The sequence below is a fragment of the Lottia gigantea genome (genome assembly GCF_000327385.1).
Source record: "Lottia gigantea unplaced genomic scaffold LOTGIsca_146, whole genome shotgun sequence".
Classification (NCBI taxonomy): domain Eukaryota; kingdom Metazoa; phylum Mollusca; class Gastropoda; family Lottiidae; genus Lottia; species Lottia gigantea.
This window is the reverse complement of record NW_008707735.1, coordinates 302,838-328,947: the sequence shown is the minus strand read 5'-3', so window position 1 is coordinate 328,947 and position 26,110 is coordinate 302,838. Positions and strand designations below refer to the sequence as shown.

At 33.7% G+C, this 26,110-nt stretch overlaps 7 protein-coding genes across 7 annotated transcripts; 4 read left to right on the top strand and 3 right to left on the bottom strand.

The window, feature by feature from the left end:
- Nucleotides 1-1,125: 1,125 nt before the first annotated feature.
- LOTGIDRAFT_77429 (hypothetical protein) lies at nucleotides 1,126-1,545 on the top strand (the record flags this gene model as incomplete). Its single annotated transcript, XM_009050182.1, has 1 exon — nucleotides 1,126-1,545. A coding segment is annotated over one exon (420 nt), but the record flags the coding sequence as incomplete, so codon positions are not given.
- A 656-nt stretch (nucleotides 1,546-2,201) lies between these two features.
- On the bottom strand, nucleotides 2,202-6,468 carry LOTGIDRAFT_180365 (hypothetical protein; the record flags this gene model as incomplete). Its single annotated transcript, XM_009050181.1, has 11 exons — nucleotides 2,202-2,410; nucleotides 2,700-2,831; nucleotides 3,144-3,281; nucleotides 3,611-3,828; nucleotides 4,108-4,281; nucleotides 4,598-4,767; nucleotides 5,007-5,170; nucleotides 5,436-5,549; nucleotides 5,755-5,791; nucleotides 5,904-5,905; nucleotides 6,369-6,468. 11 exons carry the CDS (start codon nucleotides 6,466-6,468, stop codon nucleotides 2,202-2,204), a joined length of 1,458 nt encoding a protein of 485 aa, XP_009048429.1.
- An 846-nt stretch (nucleotides 6,469-7,314) lies between these two features.
- Nucleotides 7,315-8,535, top strand: LOTGIDRAFT_238447 (hypothetical protein). Its single transcript, XM_009050180.1, has one exon. The coding sequence runs from the start codon at nucleotides 7,324-7,326 to the stop codon at nucleotides 8,383-8,385; it is 1,062 nt and encodes a 353-aa protein (XP_009048428.1). The 5' UTR covers nucleotides 7,315-7,323; the 3' UTR covers nucleotides 8,386-8,535.
- A 787-nt stretch (nucleotides 8,536-9,322) lies between these two features.
- Nucleotides 9,323-11,313, bottom strand: LOTGIDRAFT_172988 (hypothetical protein). The gene is made up of 5 exons (XM_009050179.1): nucleotides 11,117-11,313; nucleotides 10,654-10,774; nucleotides 10,338-10,410; nucleotides 9,784-9,960; nucleotides 9,323-9,562 (listed from the first exon to the last, which is right to left on the bottom strand). Exons 1-5 carry the CDS (start codon nucleotides 11,130-11,132, stop codon nucleotides 9,500-9,502), a joined length of 450 nt encoding a protein of 149 aa, XP_009048427.1. The 5' UTR covers nucleotides 11,133-11,313; the 3' UTR covers nucleotides 9,323-9,499.
- Nucleotides 11,314-13,298: 1,985 nt separating this feature from the next.
- On the top strand, nucleotides 13,299-15,212 carry LOTGIDRAFT_151505 (hypothetical protein). Its single transcript, XM_009050178.1, has 5 exons — nucleotides 13,299-13,427; nucleotides 13,637-13,652; nucleotides 14,311-14,385; nucleotides 14,654-14,715; nucleotides 14,961-15,212. Exons 2-5 carry the CDS (start codon nucleotides 13,650-13,652, stop codon nucleotides 15,190-15,192), a joined length of 372 nt encoding a protein of 123 aa, XP_009048426.1. The 5' UTR covers nucleotides 13,299-13,427; nucleotides 13,637-13,649; the 3' UTR covers nucleotides 15,193-15,212.
- Nucleotides 15,213-16,174: 962 nt separating this feature from the next.
- Nucleotides 16,175-17,210, bottom strand: LOTGIDRAFT_225615 (hypothetical protein; the record flags this gene model as incomplete). The annotated part of the gene is made up of 2 exons (XM_009050177.1): nucleotides 16,175-16,731; nucleotides 17,004-17,210. 2 exons carry the CDS (start codon nucleotides 17,208-17,210, stop codon nucleotides 16,216-16,218), a joined length of 723 nt encoding a protein of 240 aa, XP_009048425.1. The 3' UTR covers nucleotides 16,175-16,215.
- A 291-nt stretch (nucleotides 17,211-17,501) lies between these two features.
- On the top strand, nucleotides 17,502-25,093 carry LOTGIDRAFT_140251 (hypothetical protein; the record flags this gene model as incomplete). Its single annotated transcript, XM_009050176.1, has 16 exons — nucleotides 17,502-17,542; nucleotides 17,900-18,031; nucleotides 18,295-18,443; nucleotides 18,682-18,885; nucleotides 19,166-19,417; nucleotides 19,931-20,002; nucleotides 20,360-20,538; nucleotides 21,064-21,226; nucleotides 21,534-21,634; nucleotides 21,880-22,098; nucleotides 22,512-22,674; nucleotides 22,983-23,108; nucleotides 23,989-24,087; nucleotides 24,287-24,372; nucleotides 24,521-24,713; nucleotides 24,990-25,093. 16 exons carry the CDS (start codon nucleotides 17,502-17,504, stop codon nucleotides 25,091-25,093), a joined length of 2,283 nt encoding a protein of 760 aa, XP_009048424.1.
- Between the last annotated feature and the right edge of the window lie 1,017 nt (nucleotides 25,094-26,110).

The following is a 26,110-nucleotide window of genomic DNA, read 5'->3' as shown; positions in this document are numbered from 1 at the left end:
TTCCAGGCCAAGTTGGCAGGAAGTGGAATTGTCAGCCATGACACTTACCATTTACGGATTAGTTGTAACTTATGGAATATAATTTCAAGCCAAAATATGAAAATAGTTTAATGACAGACAAAAGATTCTATAATTTCAATATTAAAGACCCGATTTCTCAAATTCAAATGATTTTGAAGAAATGGATCCCGTCAATACAGTTTTGATTACCTTTCTAATAGATGTTCTAAAATCGAACCGTAATAAATTCCAATCCAAGAGAAGATGTCGTGAATGTAAACAAATCGCTGTCAAATTTTTACTGGAATTGTGTCGACCTGTTTTCAAATTCTTTAATCAACAGAGATGGTAAGCCAACTTTTATCTTGATGGTTTTGAAACTAGACCAGAGCTTAATGTGAATGATTGAGACTTGACACTAAATTTTGTATTTTCATGTTCTGTGGCGGTAAACAGGTCTACTTCTTTACACTCAACATCATTAATTAATGATGTTAGACTCCTTAAAGACTGGCAAGTCTTACTTTCAATATTCCGATCAAGATGGTTCTTCTGTTTCTTTTGGAAAGATAAGTGAAAACTCAGGCTGAGGCATGAGAAGTTTTCCTACCTTGAACAGTTGAGGATTTGAACCTAATGCATCCCAAATAGGTATTTAAAGAGTAACAGGATTAAAGATACTTTGGCAAACTTTTAATATGTTTTAAATTTCAGATAGTCACTATGGCCAGTCACCCAGACACAAAGAATCTCAATAAAACTGTTATTAAAGAAGGGACTGGGTGTAAGAGGCTGAATGATGGAGCAGAATGCACTGTCAACATAACAATCAAAGGTCGCAACGTTTCAACGAAAAGTTTCACCATAGTGATGGGAGATTTGGATTCAAGTTTTAGTGATTTGATTGAAACTTCTTTAATGTCTATGGCACCAGAAGAAATTGCAGAATTTGATTTGGAATTTTATTCAGAGCAGTTTTCAGACTTTTTGAAATTCGTCAATGGTGATGCTTCCAGTGCTAATTCGACAGGAACTTGTGGAATCGATGAAACTTCAAAATGTGAAAATTCAGCAGAAAAAATCAATGTAATTTGTGAAATTGAATTAACAGCTTTCAAAAATTCAAAATCATCTTATGAAATGACAATTGAAGAGAAATATGATCGAGCCTTGCATCATAAAACTTTAGGAACAAAATTCTTCCAAAGAGGTGATATTCCTGCAGCATTTAAAAAATACAGTTTGGCATTGAAATATCTTATTTGTATTCATCCTGAGGCGCTGATCTCCATAAAATTACTCAAAGACTACCAGAAATTACGAAGTTTGTGCTACCTCAATTTAGCAGCTTGTCAACTTAAATATGAAAATTTTGATCATGTGATCGCGAACTGTTCCAAATCATTAGAATATGATCAATATAACGTGAAGGCATTTTATCGTCGTGGTACAGCAAATTATAAACTTGGAAAATTAGAGCAAGCTAAAAATGATTTTAATTCTGGTTTAAAAATACAACCTAATAATTCTACTTTAAAACAGGCAATACGACAAATCATTTCATAGCTAATCTTAAATTTGTCAGAAAGATCACAGTGATCAAATCTAGATAAATTAAGAAACTGCTTGGTATGATGATAATTTAATAGCCTCATGAAATTGAATTGATTCATGCTATCAGGATTCTTAGTTATTGTAACAATCCCTTCAAATTTCATCTTGGACAAGATTTCATTGGTTAATAACATTTCAATGTAGGTATATTAAAAACTTGTTGTTATTGTATATAAAACAGTTTATTTATATATTTATATCTTTAATATAATAATAACAGATAACAAATTGTTACTTTTATTCATCAACAATAACAATCATACTTAAAGGGGCATAACTCCTTTTACCCCCTTTTTGTCAACATCACACAATCATTCTCAACTATTTAAACCCCTTTTGTATATCCCTGCTTCCCCTCGTCCACCAAGCAAATGGAAAAGACGAATACTTCAATCAAATTTGGTAAATTATTCACTTTTTTGACAGTGGAGTTCACCAATATTATATTACTTTTAATTTAATCTTTATTACTCAAATTGATAATTGATGTAACATAAGTATGTTCTCTTCTTGTGACCTTGGCCAGTGCTTCTATAGGAGAGTATATTTTATAACACCCTATACTACTATTTAGATTGTCTTCAAGTTCAACTACTACTTTTAAATGAGTCTTTTCTTCTCATAGATAAACGTTTCTCTCGGAATGAGACGAAATCTTTCCTGGCTGGACTGAGTCGAAGTTCTAATATATGATTTATTTTCTGGACTATCTCAGAGGATGTGTCGTGATCAGCCTCGAAATCATGATGTTTAAAATCTGGCTCCACTAGATGAGTGATTCTAAATATAGATTTACCTGAAAAAAAGACAACACCAATTTATTTCCAGTGTATATTAGCTCATATATTGAACATAGCTCATAATCACAATAAAACTATCCCCCATTATCAGTCAATATTTAACTATTGATTGGCTCATTTAAAAGTGTGTAAAATCAGTCTGAAATGAGAGGCCAACCTTTATATTGATTTGGAGAAGGACAGTGTCTGACACATTCCATTGTTTTTCTGATTTTTCACCCAAATTAGAGGTCTACTTTTACTAAGATATAAGTTGATTTCATTCTGATAAAGAGTCTGACCTACCGTTTGATTTCTGTTCTAGTAGATGACAATCTGCGATGGAATCAGCATCGAATGATACGGCTCGTTGACGGAATAATCGTGAAGCTCCTTTACTTATAACTGGATCTATTTCTACCTTCTCTCCACTAATTCCTACAAATATAATATATTCCTTGCTTTACAGTTATATCTATTAAGATCTTAACAGTTTCTTCATTATTCCACTTGTCCTTGTTTTTATGTATTCGGTGAAAACTTACAGATCATAGAGTCATGTGTGTTGTGACCATAGGTTCAATTAATGATAATACTAGAACTTCTTTATTTCATTATGAAATAATATCTTAACTGTCTTTTTAAACTGTAGTTTCTATATGTTTATGAGATGATATATGAAGGTACTGATCAATGGGTATAAATTCAGATACTATAGGTCCACCACGAATTTATTTATAAATATCTTACCTAAATGTACCTCTGTATTAGTACGAAGTCGATGTACTAAATTAACTATATATGATTTATACTGGTGACTAGTTAGTGATTCAGCTACATCACTGGTATCAAAACTTTTATTATATTTATCATGATCATCTCGAGCACCTAAAATATAACATTGAATTAAAAAAAAAAATATTTTCAACCTATATTGAGTCTAAAACCTATAAATTTAAAGTTCAATTCCTTCTAAAATTACAGTATCAATGATAAACATCCAAAATACAATAAACCTGACCTTTAAACACTTGAAAGCATTCTAAAACATCTCAGAATAATATCGTATTCTATGGTCAGTACAAATAATATATTCCTATTTGCCCACTCTCCCCCTCCTTAACATTTCAGTGACCTCTTCTTGCCCCCATCCAATCTGATGAGTCATAGAAAGGTCACTGTTAGAATAAAAGATTTATAAAATTTAATAATCTTACTGTTTTCTCTGATGAGTACGAACTCTAGAGTATCTAGGGACATCAATGTAGCATCAAGATCTATCGGAACACCAGGATCATTCAATTTCTCTAGATTATATTTTAATCCTGGTCGTAATTTAATTTTACGTCTTCTTAAAACTTTCTCCATTAAAATTCTCAACTGTACATTATTATCATCGACTTGAAACTTGTTGAAACCTCGATTTGGAATATGTCTGAAATGATTATAAGAGTTTATGGTCTACATTTTGCATATCTAATTTCATTTTTTTCATGTCAGCTTCTCTGACCCCTGTCCCTGGCAAGAGAAAAACGTGGAAAAACCTAGAGCTTTGAACATTTATTCTAATGAGCAAGCTTCTACATCACTTAACTTTTAGCCCACTGGCAAGTTAAAAATCTGAAGATATTATTTCGACATATGTCGGGATTTAGGTTAGTGACTCACTAACTCACTGAGCCACCCCTGCTCTATATGTTTATCTATTACTTACATTGTGACTAGTATTAGAGCCCTAGGTGAAACACCAGACGTCGCTTTCTCTACTAGAGCTAGTTTACCAAAACCAAACTTAGAGACAGGTTCACGATTATCTAAACTAGGAAAATCAGAGTCTACTTCACCATCATCTTCAGCGATATGGAGAGAATAATTGTCTAATCTTTCTCTACAATATTAAAATATATACATTATGGCATGCTTGCTTCATCTGAATTTCATCCCTTGCTTTACAATACAAATCTTGATATTTATCCTGTCTATCCACTTCTATAGGAAGAGTTGTAGAGCAGTTGGTCAGACTGTTACAATCTTTCTTTACATGGCATCATTTACTTGGTTAGGCTGTACAAATAGTATTCCTGCAGTAAAGGTCTGATCACCTTGAATAAGTCATCTCTCCTCATTTCTAAATTCATCATCAAAAATAAAATTCTATAGTTTTTCTGCAGTGTTCAAAATGTGGTTTCATGTTATATACTTACTTTAATTTAGGTTCCCTCTGTTCATTGGTATACTGCCAACAAATCATTCCAATCATATCAGAGACTTTAGCTGATGACAAAACAACTATCGGCATAGGGTAGGCTCTTTCTTTAGGTAGTAACATGGTTAGATAGATATCAATTCTTTTACTAGCTACACCTCCACTTAACTAGAAATAAAATATATGATAAAGATAGTTTTCACGTCTTGTCCTGTCAGAGCCCAAATGTTTTAGGGTATCTATCTAAATTTTGAAGAGACCGGTTCGCTATCTGTTTGACCAATCCAACCTTAGTCTCAGAAACAAGATTTTATAGCTAATCAGTGTGAAAAGTAAAAAAACTGTTGTTTTCGATTTCAGGTTTCGTTTTGAATCTTTAGTACTTGGGTTTTTTTATTGCTACTTACTCGTCCATCATATCTTGCGTATTCCATGAAAGGGTTGTCTCCCTTGTCTCCTATTGTATCAATCAATTGTGATAATCTAGACTGCTTCTTTCCCACTTGTTTCTCTAGCATTATTTCAGGAGGGGAGATAACTTTACGTTCAAATAAAAAACCCTTCTCTTCCACTGAAAAATACAGGATTTCTGGCATTCACTATCTGATTTTATCAAATCAAGGGCAATAACTCCAAATATATTCATCGAATTATTACCAAATTTGAACATAACAGAGATCTCATCAACAAATACATGCATATCAAGTTTCATCAAGATCGGATAAAAACTGTAGCCTCTATATTGCCTACGAACCAAATTTCAAAAGTCAAAAAAGTCAAGGGCAATAACTCAAAAACTGTTTATCTGATTATTACCAAATAGGAAGAAATCCTACCTTTATAATCATTGCCTGATTTCCAACTGAAAGTTTTAGCTTTATGATGACTTCTCTTTTCTTTCTTCAGTCTATCGAGACGTTGAGCTGTATTAGAACGTCTCCTGTGGGCACCTATATAGAAAATTAAAATCCAACTGAATAAAATAAAATTATTAGCTTATTTCACGAAATCTTATGATTTCAGTATTCCAGTCACCCGATTGGTCAATTGGTCAAATTTGGTTTTAAATTAACCAATCAACTACATTACAGTTTTTCAGATTTTTTAAGTCGTATCTATGATTAAATTTCGTGCCAAATGGTTCTGATGCTGTACTTGAACCTTGGACTTGGCCAAAGACTTCCCCAAAGTACTTGAGAATAGTTAAAAATGAAAAAATGTCTTACCGTAGTCCATATCAGGATAAATATCTAGAGAATGGTTAGATTCTGGACTGGAATTACAGATTGATGAATCAAACTCACTCCTAGAATATCAAAAACGATATAACATTTCAATACTATAACTGACTGTTAGTACAATTTGTTAGCATATATATCTTGATTGACTTTTTAATAGTCCAGCTTTGTATAAATTATGCCAAATTTGGCTTTTGTCATGGTGAAAATTCTCAAAAACTATTGACCCAAAAATGGATTGGAGCAACTCCCATGAAAATCCACATTATATTTCTGACCCTAAACCCAGTTCTGATATCCAATCTGAATATTGAATATCACGTCAGAGGAACTGGGTAAGACCAGATTTGTTGTGCTAGTTATATATTCATCAGATACTTTCTACCACTGGTCAAATCTTGGCATTAATCTTTCAAGAAATTAGTCATTACCCATCGGTGTCACTGTGGGGGATTTTACAATCAGAATCGTTATTTTTTATTCCATTATTATTCCTTGATTTTTTATCATCTTCCAGTCCGTCTCCATCACCTCCATCAATTATCAATTCACACATTCCTGTATCATCACTAGTGATAAACGAATTACGAATGTGATTAATAAGAAAATCTTTATTATCCATCATCGCCATCTTGATATTGATTTCAGGCTGATATCTGAAAAAAGAAGTTTAATTTATAAATTCACTGGACACTTTAATAAATAACTTGTGACGTTTTGACGAAGGTTCTTCCGTCTTTATCAAGCAATGATATAATTGTGTCCAGATATTTATACTCCATTAAGTTAATTATTAATTCTTAATGCATAGCACAGTTACAAGTAGACCATAGATACATCATATTAATTTGCTACAGGTCCAGGTGGGTGTTCTTTTAAAAGTATTTAATGCAGTTTAGTTTTATTCAGAGATTTAAATTTGAAGCATTAAAGAGCTGACAATTCTGGGGTTGAAGGATCCTCTGTTCAATATACATACAAATAAGGAGATGTACACTTTTTGACGGTTTTTAAATGCCCCACCCCCACTCAATTGACTCAGTCATTTAATCTGAGATCTCAAACATTTTCTTGACCTCCTCACAACGACAGCGACATTTTGCACGGCACAGTTGCACAACAAATAGATTCAGACATTACCTAATGTGAATGTACTTTTCTGACTAAATCTAAGTTGAAATCCCAAAATCTTTAAAAAATTAATTGTTATTTTATTTTTCAACCATTTTGAAAGGTTGTGCTTCCGGGTTCATGAAGTAGTTGGTCTAAAAACTGGAATTGGATCTTTAAAAAAATGAAGACGAATGTAAGATGGTTTAATTGACGTGTCAAGACGAATTTTTTGAGGGTTTTCTCTCTCAAATGACACTCCCTCACCAAGAAACCTAAAAATTCAAAAGAATCGAGATTCAATCGTGTATTGAAGAAAATACATGTACATTTCCTAATGTTACATTTCACCATTTTGCGCCACCTGTAAACAAGCATGGCTGAAGCAAACGAAGAAATTTCAGAATTTCCAGGCGATTCTAAGCGAAAGAAAAAGTTTCTCAAGAAAAAGAAGGCTGTAATCGAAGTCCCTGAAGGCTGGAGCGAACCAAAATTCACGAAAGATGATAATCCACACGGAATGCTGGCGGAGAGCTCCTTCGAAATCAAATTTCCTCAGTACAGAGAACCCTACATTAAAGAGTGCTGGCCCTTGGTTGTTAAAGTGTTAAAGGACCACTTACTAGCTGGAGAGCTGGATTTAGTCGAGGGTATCATGACTGTCAAAACAACCAGAAAAACATGGGATCCCTACATCATCATTAAAGCAAGAGACTTTTGTAAACTGATGGCGCGAAGCGTGCCGTTTGAACATTCCGTTAAAATAATGGAGGATCGCTATGGATGTGACATCATCAAAATTTCAACGTATGTGAGAAATAAAGAACGCTTTATCAAAAGACGTGACAGACTTATTGGCCCTGATGGTGCTACGCTTAAAGCTATTGAACTTTTAACGGACTGTTACATCTTAGTTCAAGGTCGTACAGTTTCAGTGATTGGTCCGTACGGAGGGTTGAATGACGTACGTGACATCGTGGAGCAGACGATGTTAAACACGCATCCAGTTTACACGATTAAACGCTTAATGATAAAACGTGAACTAATGAAACATCCAGAACTTCGAAATGAAAATTGGGAACGATTCATGCCCCAGTTTAAGAAGAAGAACCATCAGAAGAAAATGAAAGTAGAATTTAAGAAGAAAGAGTACACTCCCTTCCCTCCTCCAATGCCGGAATCAAAGATTGATCAACAACTAGCGTCCGGAGAATATTTCTTAAACGAAAAACAGAAAGGAATTAAGAAAATGATGGAAAGAAAAGAAAAAGATAAAAAGGCGAAACAGCGCCAGCAAGAAAAACGACGAGCTGATTTCAATCCTCCAGAGGAAGTTTCAGTGCCAAAGAAGAAACAGAAATATGAAGCATCAAGCTCTAAGAGCAGTGTGGATGTGGCTGCTTTGAAGAAAAAAGTCAAAAAGGCTCAAAGAAAATAATTGAGTGTTCTGTGTAATTTTGTTTTCAGATTTTTGTTGCTTAGAAAATAATTGGATAACACTATATTATAATATTTTTTAAGATTTGAATGAAATATGTTGTAAATATTGTATTGTCATGTATTAATGATATAAAATTGCTGCCATTTCAAGTTTTTGTTCTTCTTTAAAAAGTAACTTTCAAGACGTGTGTATCTGGGTTTATTTGGCTTGAGATATATCACCAATCTATGACCCATAGCATTAAAATAAACCAACAATTTATTTTAGCAGAATTCACTGCTTTATATTCATTGTATTGCACCAGATATAGGGGTGAGGGAGGGACTGCCCACAGTTAGTGTTGAGGGGTACAAAAAAGGTTGGGAGCCACAGCTCTTGTCTATTAGCTTAGCTTGGATGAAATTCAGCAATTACTCTATTCTAGTCCACAAGTGGTTCATATGATTAAAAAAAAAAAAAAGTTTTTGAGTGTTTGAGTTTTTTTATGAATAAATGATGGACATGGTTTATGTACAATTTATAACAAATACACAAAATGGCTAGAAAAAATCTTCATTCAGGATTTAATAGATTGAGAGCAGATACACTAGAAGCAATATTAATAAAGAATCTGGCTCAATATTTCTGAAATAAATTAAGACATTTTTTATATCTAGTTGAACATGACTGGCACATACAGGGCTGTGCTTGAGGTAATATTTGAATGCATAGTTTTGAAGCAAATTAAAGCAAGAGAGCTAATAATTCCTATATTCTATCATTTCATATAAACTTATTAAAAGTAAAATAAATAGAATTTAATTCACAGTACAAATTCTGGGACCTTATTCTCAAAACCTAAACTAAGATAAATTTCAGATTTACACAATTTAATTTATGGAATTCACCAAATATAGGATTAAATTGACAATAAGATATTTTATAAAACAAGGACCCTGGCCAAATTGTTCTTCAGTCTTTTTTTAACAAATACCTTTGAAAATGTTTGAGATGCAAGGAAAGTTAATTATTTTTCACATTCGTATTAAAATGCTTGTAAATATCTGTTGGTCTGTGTTGATAAGTTGAATGTATAATATTTATATAATGTTTATAGATTATCAGGAATAATTTAAACTTTTTTTCTGTCTGTTAAAACTCTCATGATACTTCCTAAACCTCCGACAGCAAATGTCTGAAAAATATACATTTTAATGATTTATTACATTATCAATATTTTAGGGTTTAAGAATTCCTTTTCCTTAGTCGTTTGATGGGACAATAATCTGAGGCCCTTGACAGTTGGAGAAAAAAGAGTAAGGCAAAATTTTCCTCATTGCCCACTGCTTGGCATTGCCCGTCTTCATTAGCTCATAAGGAGCAAAACAAGCCACCCCTAAAAAAAAGTTTACATACCTTTTCATGCCATGTAAGTAAAGCAGAAGTATTGCTATCTTGTGCTCGTTCCATACCACGATAAATATATTTCATCAGAATATCTATATTTTTACTATCTAGTGATTTAACAGCATTATCAATGTCTGGTGTTTTAAACGATGTTAACACTCTTAATGTTAGATTTAATGCTCGATCCTGAAATTACAAAATTGGGTAAGGCATAATATATTTATCACCACAAGTCCCAAAACATTACAAGTTTTACAGTGTTTCACTTTTATCAGTTAAACCTCATATTGGGCACAATCGACTTGTTTTGTAAATAATTATGAACACACAAATCTAGTGAATATAATAAGAGTAAGGGTAACCCTTCTCCATCGTTTTGATTGGTCAAAATTCACTTCATCACACAAAGCTAGTTGGCTAAAGTGAACCTCAGTTACATCTATTTATTGATGAGGGGGTGTTGTTTTAATGATGAAAATAGCTAATCTACTTGTAGAATATAAAAATACTGTTAACTGAAAATTAATGATAAGAAATACAATGTATTATATTTAGGTACAAACCTTAACTTGTTGGTTTTTGGTGGCTAGAGGAGCGTTATTTAACACCACCTTTAAAGCATCGCTGGATTTATTTGTAAGAAAAGAGTTAAGGAAAAATTAGGTGATGGTAGTTGTGATAACCATTTACTGCTGGGTCTACTTGAAAAATGAGGAAAGATGACTTATTCAAAGTCATAAAACTTTCATACTTTTGTTGGAGATTAATACCTGTGAGCACTATTTGAAAATCATTTCCATGACATCGTAGAGATTCCAACACTCTGACTGACAGTGCTACAGCCCATAGCAATTTTGTTTTTTTTAAAGAAAAGGATATTTTTGTAGTAAATCTTGGACTTCACTTTCACTAGGTCCTTGTTCACCATCATCATTATCATCGTCTTGGTAACAATCTTCATCGTATTGATCAACGTTTACTTTCCTAAACCTACTAGCACCTACAATTAAAAAGTGACACGGTTGGAATTAATCATACCAACTGGCTATACAGAATGGCATTAAGAGCATTATTCAAAGAAGCTGTTAAAGGATACCCAATCATAAAACAGAAGAAGTTTCCATATTCAAACTGTATTCAAAATTTCCTGCCAGCTCAGGTTTCTCAGAATGTCATCAGACTCATATGAAAGTCAGGTTTCTTCATCATGCTTTCAAACAGGACAGCTACTGAAGAGATACAACGTGCCCCACCCCCATCACTGCGTGACGCAAATATGCCGGCAATTCTGGCTGTAAAATTGAAAATCGGGACATATTTTAAAGAAGCAGTACTTATTTACCGGTATTTTTAGACATTTTGAAACGAAATTTGTCAGACTCTTTCCTTCAATTGAATCAATATTCAACCAATTTTCAGAAAAAGAGAAAAATCTCAAAAAATGAGTTTTTTATGAGTCACTTCCCACTAGCCGGAAGTTCACTTTAAAGCCGAGGTTGCGTCTAAAAGATGGACACGAATGGAACTGTACAATCTGATTATAGAGTCGTAATGGTTGTGATTAGTGAAGAGAGCCTCACATCAGATAATTATAAGATACTTAGCTAGCTGTGTTAATTAACCTAATTACGATTGATTAATTAATTGATTGATTAATGGAGGTAGCTGTTTTGATTAGAATATCTTAGCCCGAGGTGCAAAGATGGCGTTGTCGAAAATTTACTATGTTTTAGTCTTCTTTCGTAGATTTAACAGGCTCAAATCTAATAGGTTGGTAAAAATGATTTCAGCCACCCTCCCCGCATCTTAGTTAGTCAGATGCAGGGCATGCACCCCCCCCCCCCCCTACACACACATGGTTCCTCTCTACGATTGTGCCTGTCAACCCAAAACACGAACACTACGAACATTTTGAAGAATGAAGGCCAATTTGATTGAACGGGTGACACTAACATAAAAAGAAATATTTGATCTTCATAGAAACACATATAAAATATTGCAACCAACAATCAGATTGTATGACCAAATGGCAGCAATATTGTCTGTGATAGAGGGTGAAACCCGACACCTGGCTCTCAAAAGCACTGGCCAAGGCATTAATCCACCTGTAAATCACATACATATTATGATAGGCTAATTGCTCTAGTGGTTTGAAGGTCGTCTGCAATGTAATTTGGTGCCACGGGTTCGAATTTACTAAAAAAAAAAAAAACAATAGCCTATTAGGTCATCCACTTCCCGTTTGTCAAATTTGATTTCAATAAGGAAGACTCAGGATATCATATTCAATTTCTTAATATATCGTACATTCTGTCACTGTCCCCAACCCAGCAATTCCTTGCCGTACCCCAACACCGACCCCTCCCCGACCCCTAAACACTTACTCATCTGCTGACGAATTTTAGCATCCATATTCACAGTGAATTAAAATATTTGATATAAATGTCACAAATTAACGAGAGAGATTCACACAAATCTTCAAACTTCCTTAATGCATTGAAGGAAACGCCTACTTTTATATCTAACCTGTTAAGAGGGCAATTGAGAGTAAACTTTGAACTTTGACCCCACTTATATACCATACTATATTATAATATATTATTATACCACTCTTATAGCGTACTATCTTCCACTATAAATATTGGCCTATATTATAATATAAATAGTTAGCTTACAAATATTATTATTATTAAATAGAGTTTTCCGCACTATTACCAATTAATTTATTGAGCTAATGAAATAAAATGGATTTTATTCTATTATATTGTTTGGACAAATGAAATGAAATGGATTTTATTCTATTATATTGTTTGGACAAATGAAATGAAATGGATTTTATTCTATTATATTGTTTGGACTAATGAAATGAAATGGATTTTATTCTATTATATTGTTTGGACAAATGAAATGAAATGGTGATATACGTATTATTTTTTTTACACCAATTTCTCATTTTAATAATACAGACAGTGGCGTTTTTAGAAAGCATCAGGTGAGGGGGGTCAAGCAGCCGGGGCCACAGACCATTCTTTTACTATGTAAAATGATAAATAGATTTAAGATAGGTGGTCAAAAGCCGGGCCAGCATCTTTTCATCCCCCCCCCCCCCACCCTCTCTCCCTTCCCCTCGTAGAAACTCCACTGAATACGGGTAATGCCTAGCAGTGAGAAATGATGAGAAGTTTGCTAAGACAGTGGTAGCCCAAACTTTCCTTGAAATTTCAGGTGTTTTTTTTATCTTAATCTAAACGCTTGATCAAGATGATTATATGCCAACATTTATTCATTGTTAGTTTTATACCTCGCTGATTCTCTTTGAAAAGAAAAGTATAGAAAATATAATTGAAAGACCTATAGATACAATATATACAGTATAATAGATATAGTTCATATAGAGAGGTCTCTATTATGTTTCTGTTTTTTAAAAGTATGTTAGTCTATTCGACCTTAAAGTCGTGATTAAGCAGACCGATATATGATAGCCAAAACGGCATTAAAATGTTGTGCTTTACCAGCTGATAGAGTTCAAACTAAGCTACCCGTATTACTCTTACAGTTAAGATATGACACCAGATTCGTCTGCAGTTAAAGAAAGATGAAAAGACAAATCTGTCTGTTAGTACTAATCAGCAGACTCAATTACTGTAGCTGAATCAAAACAACTTCGTTCGGTAAGACCCAAATCCCTCTCTATATAGACAAATTTTTGATGCCACGATCTTTGCTTTCGGGTGGTAAACGGACTCTAACGTCGAAACCATCGCAGGTGTTCCGCTTTAAATACAAATCCGCGTCCATTATTACGCGTTTAGTAAAACGGAAGTAGGGAACTTCAGCCTCGTTATCGGCCTTTACAATCCAGTCGAACCGTCAACATGGTGAGGGAATTAATCCTTCTTATAAATCCAACTTCATCTTGTATACCTCTAGCCCCAGAAATTCAAAATATCCCTTAAATTAAATTTGAACAATCCCTCTTAATGACTCTGCATACTGATGTTTTGAAAGCTTGAAGCCAATATGAAATTTTTGTAATGAAAGTTGGCTTGGTGGCGACTTGATCTTCATCAACGCTATGATTCTGTTGACGAAAATGGATTACAACTTTTTAGGATCAGATCGACATAAACTTAGCATTTGTCTTAATTAATTTGTCTTCGTGATGCTTGTCATGAATTACTTTTTGAATTACTAGACTACGTTGTCATCTCTACTTGAAATAGCTGATTCAGAATTTTAGCTTAGAAACTGCCATGTTTGGATTGTTTGCCAGTTTGGTTTATGATTAGGAGTTTTGCAAGGGATATTGAGTGTTATTAGTATCACAACAATGGTTTGAGCTCTACATCCAGTTGTCTAGATGTTGTGCAGCATTCATATTTTTAAATCAGGTTGATACAGAGGCATTAATGAAGGGAAGACTAAATAACTGAAAGCTGATTCATAAAAGTAGACAACTGAACTATGCCAACCTATTTTGCCTGCTATTATATTCATGTTTCACTCTCCAAACTAAATGTGTGTATTTGATTTCAGACGAAAATAAAGGCTAAAGATTATCGTGGTAAGAAAAAGGAAGAGTTGGACAAAAAACTCGATGAGTTGAAAGAGGTAAGCACCAAGACATTCTAATCAAAATTGCGTTGTTTTTGTCTCCATTGTAATCAAACAAGGTTTCTTCCATAGTTGTGTTCTAGGCCTTAATGACGTAATGGTTAAAGCATGTCCTGTACGAGGCGTTTCTTGATAACAATAATGAATTATGGGATAGCGAAACCCAAAGAAGAGCTGCATGACGTCCTCTTTGGTTTCGCTATCCCACAATTCATCCATGTCATGAGTTAATCAAATATTTTATGAAATTTCTTTATATTTTCAGGAACTCCAGACTCTCAGAGTTGCCACGGTAACTGGTGGTTCAGCCAACAAGCTCTCTAAAATGTAAGTTATAATTTTGAACCGTATCTCAAAGTACATTTGTTCATGAACTTTCCTAATGTGTTGATGCACAGCCTTTTTAGTGACTGATCAAATTTGTTTTGAGCCAAAAAGATATTGATCATTCTTTGAAAGTAGCAGAAATTTTTGCAGTTTGATTACTTCATTCATTCCTTATGTCATTGTATTACCCCCACCAGGTGTAGAAAACAGGACATAAAACTCACTTTCATTTCATTATTTTTCAGTCGAACAGTTCGTAAATCAGTTGGCCGAGTTTTAACTGTTATGAACCAAACTCGAAAAGAAAATTTACGTAAATTTTACAAGAAAAAGAAGTGGGTACCTAAACAACTTCGACGAAAGAAGACCAGGGCTATCAGACGTTCCTTGACAGATAATGAAAAAAACATTAAGAGCAAGAAAGCCAGACGAAAGGCCCAGAATTTCCCCATGAGGAAATTTGCTGTAAAAAGTTAAATTAAAAAAATGAAAGTAATTTGTCTTCTGATTTAAAAGTGATGATTCAGGGGTTGGATAGGGTTTAGAGTTTGTTTTTATCACCCCACACCCTATTTAGTTTAGAGTTTTTGGCAGGATAAGTCTATTGCCTAGAGCTGACCCAGGGATTTATTCTTGAAGTTAGCTGAAGCCCATCTCACATGCCAAATACAACATTCCCTCATCAAACTTTAGCAAGCAGATTGTGACAGGATAGTGAGCAATCATTGGTCTCAGATAAAATACGACACTAAGTTCTAATAACAAGCAACGATTGCAAAATGTGTGAATAACCAATCTTCCTCAGGATGTCTAGTTTAAGAAAAAAAATATTTTCAAAAATTTTATTTTTATTCAAACATTACATGATTTATTTCTTTACTTCAATTTACAACAATAAAAAAATAAAACCAACAAAGACTGAATTAATATAAGCAACTTTTTTATTTCTATAGATTCAAAGTTTTACTTTTCCTCCCATCACTTTATTGTAAAAGGCAGCAACAAGATAAATGTAATTAAAAAAATAAATATTACGAAGAAAAGGTATCTAAAATAGAAATATGACAACTTTAATCAAAAATTTTCTTAAAATATTAAATTTCAAAAACTGTAATTTGCGTCCAGAAAAAGAAATTAAATTACTACACCACAAGAATTAAAATAATAATGAAATACTATTTGATTATATCTGGAGGTTAAAAAAGGATTGATTTAATATTTTATTAGGAGATATTAGGACCCTAAGTCCACTGATTACAGACCCACCCCCCTATTTCTCTTATTAGGCATCACTCTTATATCTCTTATAATCCCATTGCACTGAAAACATAACACAAGCATTATGACCTTTCTCTACACTAGACACAGCCAGTGCTTTCGAGATCTAGTGGTGGCTTTCAACCTTTATCACACACCCCAACCCCTTCTTATTCAAAATAAAGGCAGATATTTTCTGAAGAGTAAAAAAATTAGACCACTTAACCTCTTTCCCTTAAAACATTATTGTAGAGCAAACATAAAAACATCATAAACTCCTTTAGGAAAACCTTTTTGTTTTTCTTCTTTTAAAACAGTAAGTCCAGCTTTAGCCATAATTTCTTTAAGTTCGTGTTTCGGTCGTGTGAAACTGCTGTCACTTGAATCAAAATCCCTTTCTTCTTCTGACGTTGATGAATTTTCTTTGACAACAATAATTCCTCCAGGCTTCAACCCTAATTTACAACGCTGAAAAAATTCTTTTAAATGTTGATCTTTTAAATGTCCTAGAACCCACTGACACCAAATGACATCATACTGTCCCCTATCAGGTGTAAAATCTTGTAAACCACTACAGAATAAGTTTTCAACACGTTTAGAATCATCACCTATAAACGTCCTTGCTTCCTTTAAAAAATGTTGATTTAGTTCTACCATATCAACTGTTTCGAACATAGGTAGCAGAAGTCTTTTAGTTATTCGACCTATTCCTGCCCCACAATCCAGGGCTCTTTTATTGTCAACCTTACCACCAGAAATCTGAAAATAAAGCAACAGAAATTTAATACAAGGGCTATGGTGGGGAGCTTCCGAAACTCGGTCTAACCAAGATACCTTGGAGTATCTTCCCGTCCAACAAGAGCAAGGATTCGTGGCCTATTATTAAAAAAAAAAATAGGTAGCCAAATAGATCATTTCCAGTAAAAATGTCCACGTATTCTCAATTTAAAACCAAAGAGGACAAAAAGAGTGGGGTGGGGTTGCACAGGTAAGCATTTACGGACAAAGGGGAACAACTCTTGTTTACAAACCTTCATAAATTGCCGCAAAAATGCCCTGGATCCGTTTATGTCTGTTGGCGATATTTTAGCAAAACCACCCAACATTCCATCCACCGTGGGCGAGATCTTTTCCCAGTAACTTTTGGCATCGCCATAAAACCTTTCATCAACAACTTTCAAGTCATAATCTATATCAGATTCGCTTTGTTTACTATTTTCGTTGTCTATGTCCGCCATGTTGCCTACTTATTATAATCTCATAACAAAAATGATTTATACAATTTATGCCTTTTTTTTAATTTGAAAATTCATTGGTTAAAAATCAAATATAATTTAAAGTTAAATTTCTTCTATTCTTTCAATTAACGACATTTTAGTTCTGCAAAATCAAAGTTGTCGAATATTCGCCGGAGCAGTTTGGTCGAGGCTACGCATATTTTGGCATGGCTGTCAAATCTGTTTATTTATTCAACTCTGAGCTAATTCATTGAAAAACAGACGATTTAGGTTGTTTTAGAAACAGCCAAAATGGCAAATTTACAGCCTGAAGATGCCAGATACTTGAAAAGGTACATTTATTATACTGTTGGCAAAGATTCATTTAAAATTAGAATGAAAAACATAGAATAAGATAATCATTTCATTTGATCTGTCATTTCTGTGGGGGTGGGGTGGGACAGAGAAGGAGGAGGGTGGGGGTGTACATTAGCAACCAATTATTATACTGCAATATAGAGACCTTCCTGAGTTAGCATTGCGTGAAAGACACTGTAAGTTCTTTCTTAGGGATCATTAGGCCTACCTATTTCATTATGTAATTGCAATAATATCAGAAATTTTGCTTGTCTTAGGATCATGCATGTACTTTTATGTATCTTTCAAATGTGCTGCAAAAGTAAGAACTTAATACTTTTGTTTGTTAACAGGAAAGTCAAGGGAGGAAGTATAGATGTTCACCCAACAGAAAAAGCTCTAGTGGTGAATTATGAGCTAGAAGCTACAATTCTTGGTGAACTCGGAGATCCTATGTTAGGAGAGAGGAAGGAATGTCAAAAAATGTAAGTTTCATTAAAAAATAAATTGAGAAACAGCTCTGTTATTACAAACAAAATTTCATATTCTTCATTCTTTCCTTTGAATTTGCTATCTTTGTGCATCGCTGTTGAAAATGTTCTTCAGAGATTTCCCTTACCCAATTTATCTCTTCTTCCTTCAATTAACTGATTTGTTTTGTTGAATTAGAAAAATGATTTGACATCACCAGTGAAAGAAGTGATTGATATAGCTGATTTTATCTATAATGAATTGATTATTTTTTCAGTATTAGAGTAAAAGGTTTAAATGAGAACAGTGATTTATCGTCTCTAGCGAAGGATATTATAGATAAATGTAAACTGATACATCCCAGTAAATTACCAGAAGTTGAACAGTTATTGTATTATTTACAGAATAGACGAGATGGGGTGGCTAGTAAAGGTTAGTTAACATGTTGTCAGGGAGAGGAAGAGAGTGTGCCAGGGCCCCATCCTCAAAAAATCTGGTGATCAGAATTATTACAAAATAAAAAAAGAAAATTTCCCTCATTGCACACTGCTTGTTTGAAAATTACATTTGTTTTCTGTTTTTTCCAGAGTGATAAAATTTCCTCATTGGCCACTGCATGGCATCAGAAATTTGTTAATTTGTGAAATTTTCTGTTTTATTCCAGTATCTGGTAAGACTAAACTGAGTGATAAACCAGAAGAACCAGGATTACACGATGCGACAGAAATTGACGAGACAGCTAATATTAACGATATAGACGAATATCTTGATTTATTATACGAAGATATCCCTGATAAAATACGAGGCTCAGCTCTGATTCTACAACTCTCACGTAATCCTGATAATCTTGAGGAACTCTTTCAAAATGGTGAGTAGGTCCTCCCAGACCCCACCCCCTGAGCCAAAAAAAAAAAATTTGGGATGTTAGTTCGGTGGTAATTCTGAAATGAAGTGATTAAGTGTGTAGTAATTTCATAGTATAGTTTATAATCACTTGGACTTCAATGAACATTATTTTGTCTAACTCATCATAACAAAGCAAAACCAATTTTTGAGCCTGCTGTTACAATATACAGACCATTACCTACTCTTATATTTTCCACCCACAATACCTCCAAAAAGCTGAAAAAATTCATTTTTCATTATAGAAACTGTTGTTGGAGCCTTAGCCCGTGTTTTACGGGAAGACTGGATGAAGAGTTCGGAAGTAGCCACCAATATCGTCTATATATTTTTCTGTTTTTCAAGTTTTACACAATTCCACGGAGTTATCCTCCATTTTAAAGTGGGGGCGCTGTGTATGTCGATTATAGAACACGAACTAAAAAAATACGATCTGTGGAAAGATGAGCTACATAAGAAAAAAAAATTAAATATCCTTTTATATCAGAGGAGACTCTGTCCATATATTCCTGTAGGTCCCTGGTTCCTAACCTGGGGTGTTTTTACCCCCTGGGGGTGTGGGACTAGGGTGTCAGGGGTGTGGTCATCTATTGTAGGAGAAGAATGTATTTGAATTGAGAGAGCACCTCATATCATCACATGCTGAAAATGTGAATGAAACAAATTTTTGGGGGTGGGAAAGATCCATGTGTTGGCTCTAGGGGTGTGAAGGCTGAAATAGGTTGGGAACCACTGTAGTGCACACCAGGTAACTTTATAGCGCGACTGGGTAGATTCTAGTAGTTTCTTTCATAAAATGTTGATAATGTGATAATGTGAGCATGTGATAATATACCTTGAATTCTATTGGTTGACATCTCAGATAGTTCATGAATGTTAGATATTATCTTATCTCAACTAATTATGTTGTAGAGCTGTCATAGCTAACTGATCTAACATGTTTACCTCCTCCCTAATATCTTCATTCCTTAACTCTCTATAACGTGAATCTGATAAAAATAATCGTAAAGCTAAAGATGATCATAGCAGAAGCAAAATAAAGTTTGAAAGTTTGGTGAAGAAACAGGAACAGTTGTTACGAGGTAGGTGAAATATGGTGCTGTGAGTTCAAATCTTAATCCTCTGATAATGTCATTCTATTTCTCTAGCTCTGTTAACTAATATATTTGATGTGTTTTCAGTGACGTATTATCTACTGTTAAATCTGGCTGAAGATCTAAAGGTAGAGACTAGAGTTACTGCCCTTGTTCTCTGATAATGTCATTCTATTTCTCTAGCTCTGTTAACTAATATATTTGATGTGTTTTCAGTGACGTACTATCTACTGTTAAATCTGGCTGAAGATCTAAAGGTGGAGACTAGAGTTACTGCCCTTGTTCTCTGATAATGTCATTCTATTTCTCTAGCACTGTTAACTAATATATTTGATGTGTTTTCAGTGACGTACTATCTACTGTTAAATCTGGCTGAAGATCTGAAAGTTGAAATGAAGATGAAGAATAAAGGGATTATCAGATTATTGATTAAAACTTTAGATAGAGAAAATCCAGAACTGTTAATCCTTGTTACGTCATTCCTTAAAAAAATGTCCATCTTCATCGAGAATAAAAGTGAGATGGTAAGCAAACAAGATTTTTCATTGGTGCTGAAACTGTTATACCTTAATAACATTATTATCAATGTGGACTCTCTGAAAGGATTGGCAAGTTGGCAATGCTAATTAGTGATGTAGACTCTCTGAAAGGGATACTGAGTTGATAAACCTAAATACCAAATAAACATTATTAGCTATGTGAACTCTCTGAAAGGGATGCCGAGTTGATAAACCTAAATACCCAATAAACATTATTAGCTATGTGGACTCTCTGAAAGGGATGCTGAGTTGATAAACCTAAATACCCAATAAACATTATTAGCTATGTGGGCTCTCTGAAAGGGATACTTAGATGACAGACCTAAATACCCAATAAACATTATTAGCTATGTGAACTCTCTGAAAGGGATGCTGAGTTGATAAACCTAAATACCAAATAAACATTATTAGCTGTTTGGACTCTCTGAAAGTGATCACTTCTCATCAAACAAAAGTAAAAATGAAATGTGTTTGAAAATGTTAAAGTATTAAATTTCTCTGTCATTACAGGCTGAATTAAATATTATAGAAAAAATGACAAAGATAATACCAACAGATCATGAAGATTTATTAAATATTTCTCTAAGATTGATTTTAAATCTTTCATTTGACGCAGACTTGAGAAATAAAATGATCAAATTTGGTCTTTTACCAAAACTAGTTAATCTATTAGGTAAGTATAATTTGTACATATTTCTAAGCTTGCTTGTAACCTGAAGGTCCAGGATTCAATCCTGGAAATGGGCATAGTTCAAGATGATACCTTCAGATTATTCAACCCAGAGTTTCCCCTGACATGGAAAAAGTTGTTTGATTTTGACATGGCAATCCACTAGGCTAATGCCACTATCCTGGTAATAATTCTTTCATTGCATACTGCACGACATTACCGTCTAAAGTTCTCTTAGAGCAATTTTTTTAAGGTGGCGATTATGAGATTTTACACTTTTCCGATTGAAACTTGTGTCTCTTTCTTCCAGTGAATGAAAACCATAGATTAATAGTATTATCTCTACTGTATCATATAAGTCTGGATGATAAATCTAAAGCTATGTTTACCTATACTGATTGCATACCAATGGTAAGGATTTTTTTTTCTTTTTGAGCCGAGGCGACACTTGCTTGCTAACCTTGTAGGAGGTCAGTAAGTTACATGCTCGCTCACTTCCCAGCATGGGTAGAGTAAAAACCTTTGGATTTTTGAGCCCTCCCTCTGTCACTATCAGTGATACAGGGCTAAGAGACTGACAAGCGTCATTAGCCCAATTAGCTACAAAAAAGCATTTCACTTTTTAAGATTTTTTATAACTAATTGTTTATTTCTAGGTAATGAAAATGTTATTTGAAAGTAAAGAATCAACAGAAATAGAATTAATAGCGTTATGTATAAACCTAGCAGCTAATAAACGAACAGCTAGTATTATCTGTGAGGGTAGTGGATTGAAAATGTTGATGAAACGTGCGTTTAAAGTTAAAGACCCACTACTGATGAAAATGATAAGAAATCTGTCTCAACACGAAGGACCAACTAAAAACTTGTTTGTTGTAAGTATAGACTAGAGTTATTTGATTCTTATTATTAGATTTGATTGTGTTTACTAGATCAACATGGTGTCCCACACTGCCTTTGATGTAAATTCGGCAGGTTGACATGCTTTAAGTTATGTCATATTGCAAGGTCTTCATAAGCTGGAGGTCTCCAAATAGTAGAGAGTATTTTTTCAATTCAATTTAAAACAGTAGGAAATAAAGCTTAATTTTATATGAATCAATCATTTTAACTTAGGTTTTGTTAAAGGAGGATATCGTAAAAGAAAACCTGAAATAATGTCCTATTATTGTGGTCTTAGAAATATCAAGACTTGTTTAAGAGTTACTTCCCTTGTTACAGTAGAGTAGTTAATAAGGCCTAGATAAAGACAGTTAATATTATTGTGATTTATTGATTGTAATTCTAGGACTATATCAGTGACTTGTGTTCAGCTGTTCTACAAGACGAAGATGAATTCTCGTTAGAATGTCTAGGAATTCTGGGTAATTTAACTATACCTGAGTTAGATTATGAACTGATTTTACGCGAGTATGATTTGATCAACTGGATTAAAGGGAAGTTACTCCCAGGTAAGTTTTAGAGAAATATTTATGTGTTATATTCACTAGTGATCTGTGATAGTGGTATTTCTATCTTACCCTATCTATATTAAATATCATTCGGTGGAGAGCCTAGAGACGGCTACAGGATTATCTAAGCTGCCGATAGCACCAGGCGTTTCAAAACTCAATTACATGAAATTTAAAAATGTGGGGCCATCGCCAGTCCAGCCTTATTTTTAGAGGAAATATTACCTCATTTATAATAGTATTTATGTTGTTTTTTGTTGGATGTAAAACTACACAATTTGGATTGTTTTCTTTTTGATTGTTTTTAGGTGCAGCAGATGATGATTGGGTATTACAAGTTATAATATTAGTTGGTACTGTTTGTAGCGATGATGGTTGTGCTAGGTTACTAGCTGACTCTAATATAATACAGAGTCTTATTGAACTGCTCAATGGTAAGCCTGTAGTTATTTTAAATACATCTTAGAGCCCTTTTCTACATCTTGTACCCTCTACCTGTCTTATACACTATCTACTGGTAACATTAACTTGTAACATTGACTGGTAACGTTGACTGGTAACATTGACTTGTAACATTGACTGGTAACATTGACTGGTAACATTGACTGGTAACATTGACTGGTAACATTGACTTGTAACATTGACTGGTAACATTGACTGGTAACATTGACTGGTAACATTGACTGGTAACATTGACTGGTAACATTGACTGGTAACATTGACTTGTAACATTGACTGGTAACATTGACTTGTAACATTGACTGGTAACATTGACTGGTAACGTTGACTGGTAACGTTGACTGGTAACGTTGACTGGTAACATTGACTGGTAACATTGACTTGTAACATTGACTGGTAACATTGACTGGTAACATTGACTGGTTACATTGACTGGTAACATTGACTTGTAACATTGACTGGTAACATTGACTGGTACATTGACTGGTAACATTGACTGGTAACATTGACTGGTAACATTGACTTGTAACATTGACTCGAAACGTTGACTGGTAACATTGACTGGTGACATTGACTGGTAACATTGACTGGTAACATTGACTGGTGACATTGACTGTCAGTAGAATAGAAACACTTTATAATTTCTTCACAGGGAGCTGTCTACCGCTTCATTCACCCAACTTTTCTGTTACCCCTAGACTTACCAACAAACACCACAGGTTGGTTGTCAGACCTCTAGAGCTATGTAGAACCGATTCTAAGGAATGCATGAAACACTCCTGAATTTTATTAGATGTTAAATGAAGAAAGTTAAGAAAGAAGCATGGTATTATTTTTCTGTTTGTTATTTTCCAGCTAAACAAGAAGATGATGAAGTCGTCTGTCAGATAATTTACGTATTTTATCAGATGATTTTCCACAAATCAACTCGTGAAGTTATAATTAAAGATACACGTATCCTTTTTATTAGTTACTCGTAAAAATATCTTTGTTGAATCTCAGGTCTGACCCTCATGATCAATTTTATACTTGAAAATACTGTATCAGAAAGCATTCTCTGTACTCTTTATCTATATTGGTAATAACATACCTAATCTACTCTCACCTAATATTGAGTTTATTTAAGTTATAAATCTTTAACTACCATATATAGAAGCCCCAGCCTATCTTATAGATTTAATGCATGATAAAAACCAAGAGATAAGAAAAGTCTGTGATAATACTCTAGATATTATAGCGGTAAGTTTTTTGATTTTTCCTTCATTTTAAGAGGTTTTAACATATTTTTGGACAAGAGTTTGTAAGAGTTTTCAGTATGTATTAATTATATCTGAAATCTCGTTGTTTGTGGTCTGTATATATTCCTGAAATGAAATTTATATTTTAGGAATATGATGCTGATTGGTCTAAGAAAATTCAACTGGAGAAATTCCGCTGGCATAATTCTCAATGGTTAGAAATGTTAGAATCACGTCAAGTTGGAGATTTTAACGAAGGTTATATGTATTCAGATGACGGCTTCGATCCATATATTCAAGACTCAGATATACTAGATCGTCCAGACCTGTTTTATAATAATGGTGGTAAGTATTAATTGTTTGACTGGATGATTGTGACTATTGTTTTTATCAGATGTGCCAACCAAATGGGGAGCAATAGTAAGAATGATGGAGATATTGATACGAATTTAGCTTTGTTTATTATAGTGTATTTATTTATTCATTCATTCATTCATTCATTCATTCAGTTGTTACTCATAACTCTACCTGGCCCTATTTAACTATCAATCATTTATTCTTTTATTTATCTATTCATTCATTCATTTATTCCGTCTGTCTGTCTATCTATTATAGAAGGATATGATCAGAATGTATTAATGGAAGGTCATATTACACCAGAATATATAGATGATGGTGGTCTTTACAACGGAAACTCTGATTATTTCAACCATTATGGGTAAAGTTTGTATTTTGTTTTCTTGACAGTTGAAACTAGATTAAGTGACGAATGAATTTCCCCCATTGCTCACTGTATGATGTTCATATTCTTTAGGCCATTTTGGTGGAGAAAAGTTAGTTGTAAGACTCTGTTTGATTTTAATACCTTTTGGGTTTGTTGTCAGTTGAAAAAAGTGCACACTGTATTATATTCATCAACAAATTCGTCTATTTTTTCAGTGGTTATGATGATGACTATGATCCGTACATTCGCCCAAAATCAAGTGTTGGATTTTTACAAGATGGCCACCCAGTGGATGAACATGGCCGGGCTTTAGATCCAGGACGACCTTATGACCCCTATAATCAACCAATGAGAGATCAGTATGGACAATATATTAACGAGGATAATAGTTATGGTTATGATCGATAGAATTCAGGGTTTTGGATCCATTTGTGTTTGCCAGTCAAAATTGTACTTGTAATTATATTATTAAATACAGCCAATCAGAGCCCTTGAGAGAAATGCTGTAAACAATATTGCACAGATGTTCTATCAAGGCTTCTGATTGGCTGTATTTGACAGCATACAATCTAATCAAAACACTTCATTTACAAACTTCCATGATACAAAAATAGTGGCTATTGAAGTCAAGGTATAAGACAAAGTTCGTAAAAGATTGTGAAGATATGTGTTAGTCCACAGGGACTTGTAAATAGTATTAATATTAAAATACCATCATTAAAGACTCGAGTCCCTGTGTAATCTTGGAATTTTAGAATTTGTAAATGTTTGTAAATATTTGTTCTCTATTTATTCTATTTATAAATTGTTATTGTAATTTGTAATTGTAACAAGATTTATAGCAGGCAGGTTCTTGCTTCTATTTTTTTTTCAACTTTATTTCGTTTTTTTGACAATATTTGGTGCAAAAGTTTATATATGTGTAGTCGAGCATAATGTACACATTTACAGGACAAACATTTTTATTTATAAATAGAATATATAGTAATAGAAACTATATAGACTAATCTTATAT

What these genes read in the sequence shown, in the direction of transcription:
- LOTGIDRAFT_172988 (XM_009050179.1), bottom strand. An exon ending in GTCCAAGATTTACTACAAAA is followed by an intron (nt 10,411 to 10,653) that starts ATATCCTTTTCT and finishes CTCTTTTCTTAC; the next exon opens with AAATAAATCCAGCGATGCTT. An exon ending in TACTTACATGGCATGAAAAG is followed by an intron (nt 9,563 to 9,783) that starts GTATGTAAACTT and finishes TATATTTTTCAG; the next exon opens with ACATTTGCTGTCGGAGGTTT.
- LOTGIDRAFT_151505 (XM_009050178.1), top strand. An exon ending in AACTCGATGAGTTGAAAGAG is followed by an intron (nt 14,386 to 14,653) that starts GTAAGCACCAAG and finishes TTATATTTTCAG; the next exon opens with GAACTCCAGACTCTCAGAGT. An exon ending in GCCAACAAGCTCTCTAAAAT is followed by an intron (nt 14,716 to 14,960) that starts GTAAGTTATAAT and finishes ATTATTTTTCAG; the next exon opens with TCGAACAGTTCGTAAATCAG.
- LOTGIDRAFT_238447 (XM_009050180.1), top strand. Translation starts at nt 7,324, where the DNA reads ATGGCTGAAGCAAACGAAGAAATTTCAGAATTTCCAGGCGATTCTAAG.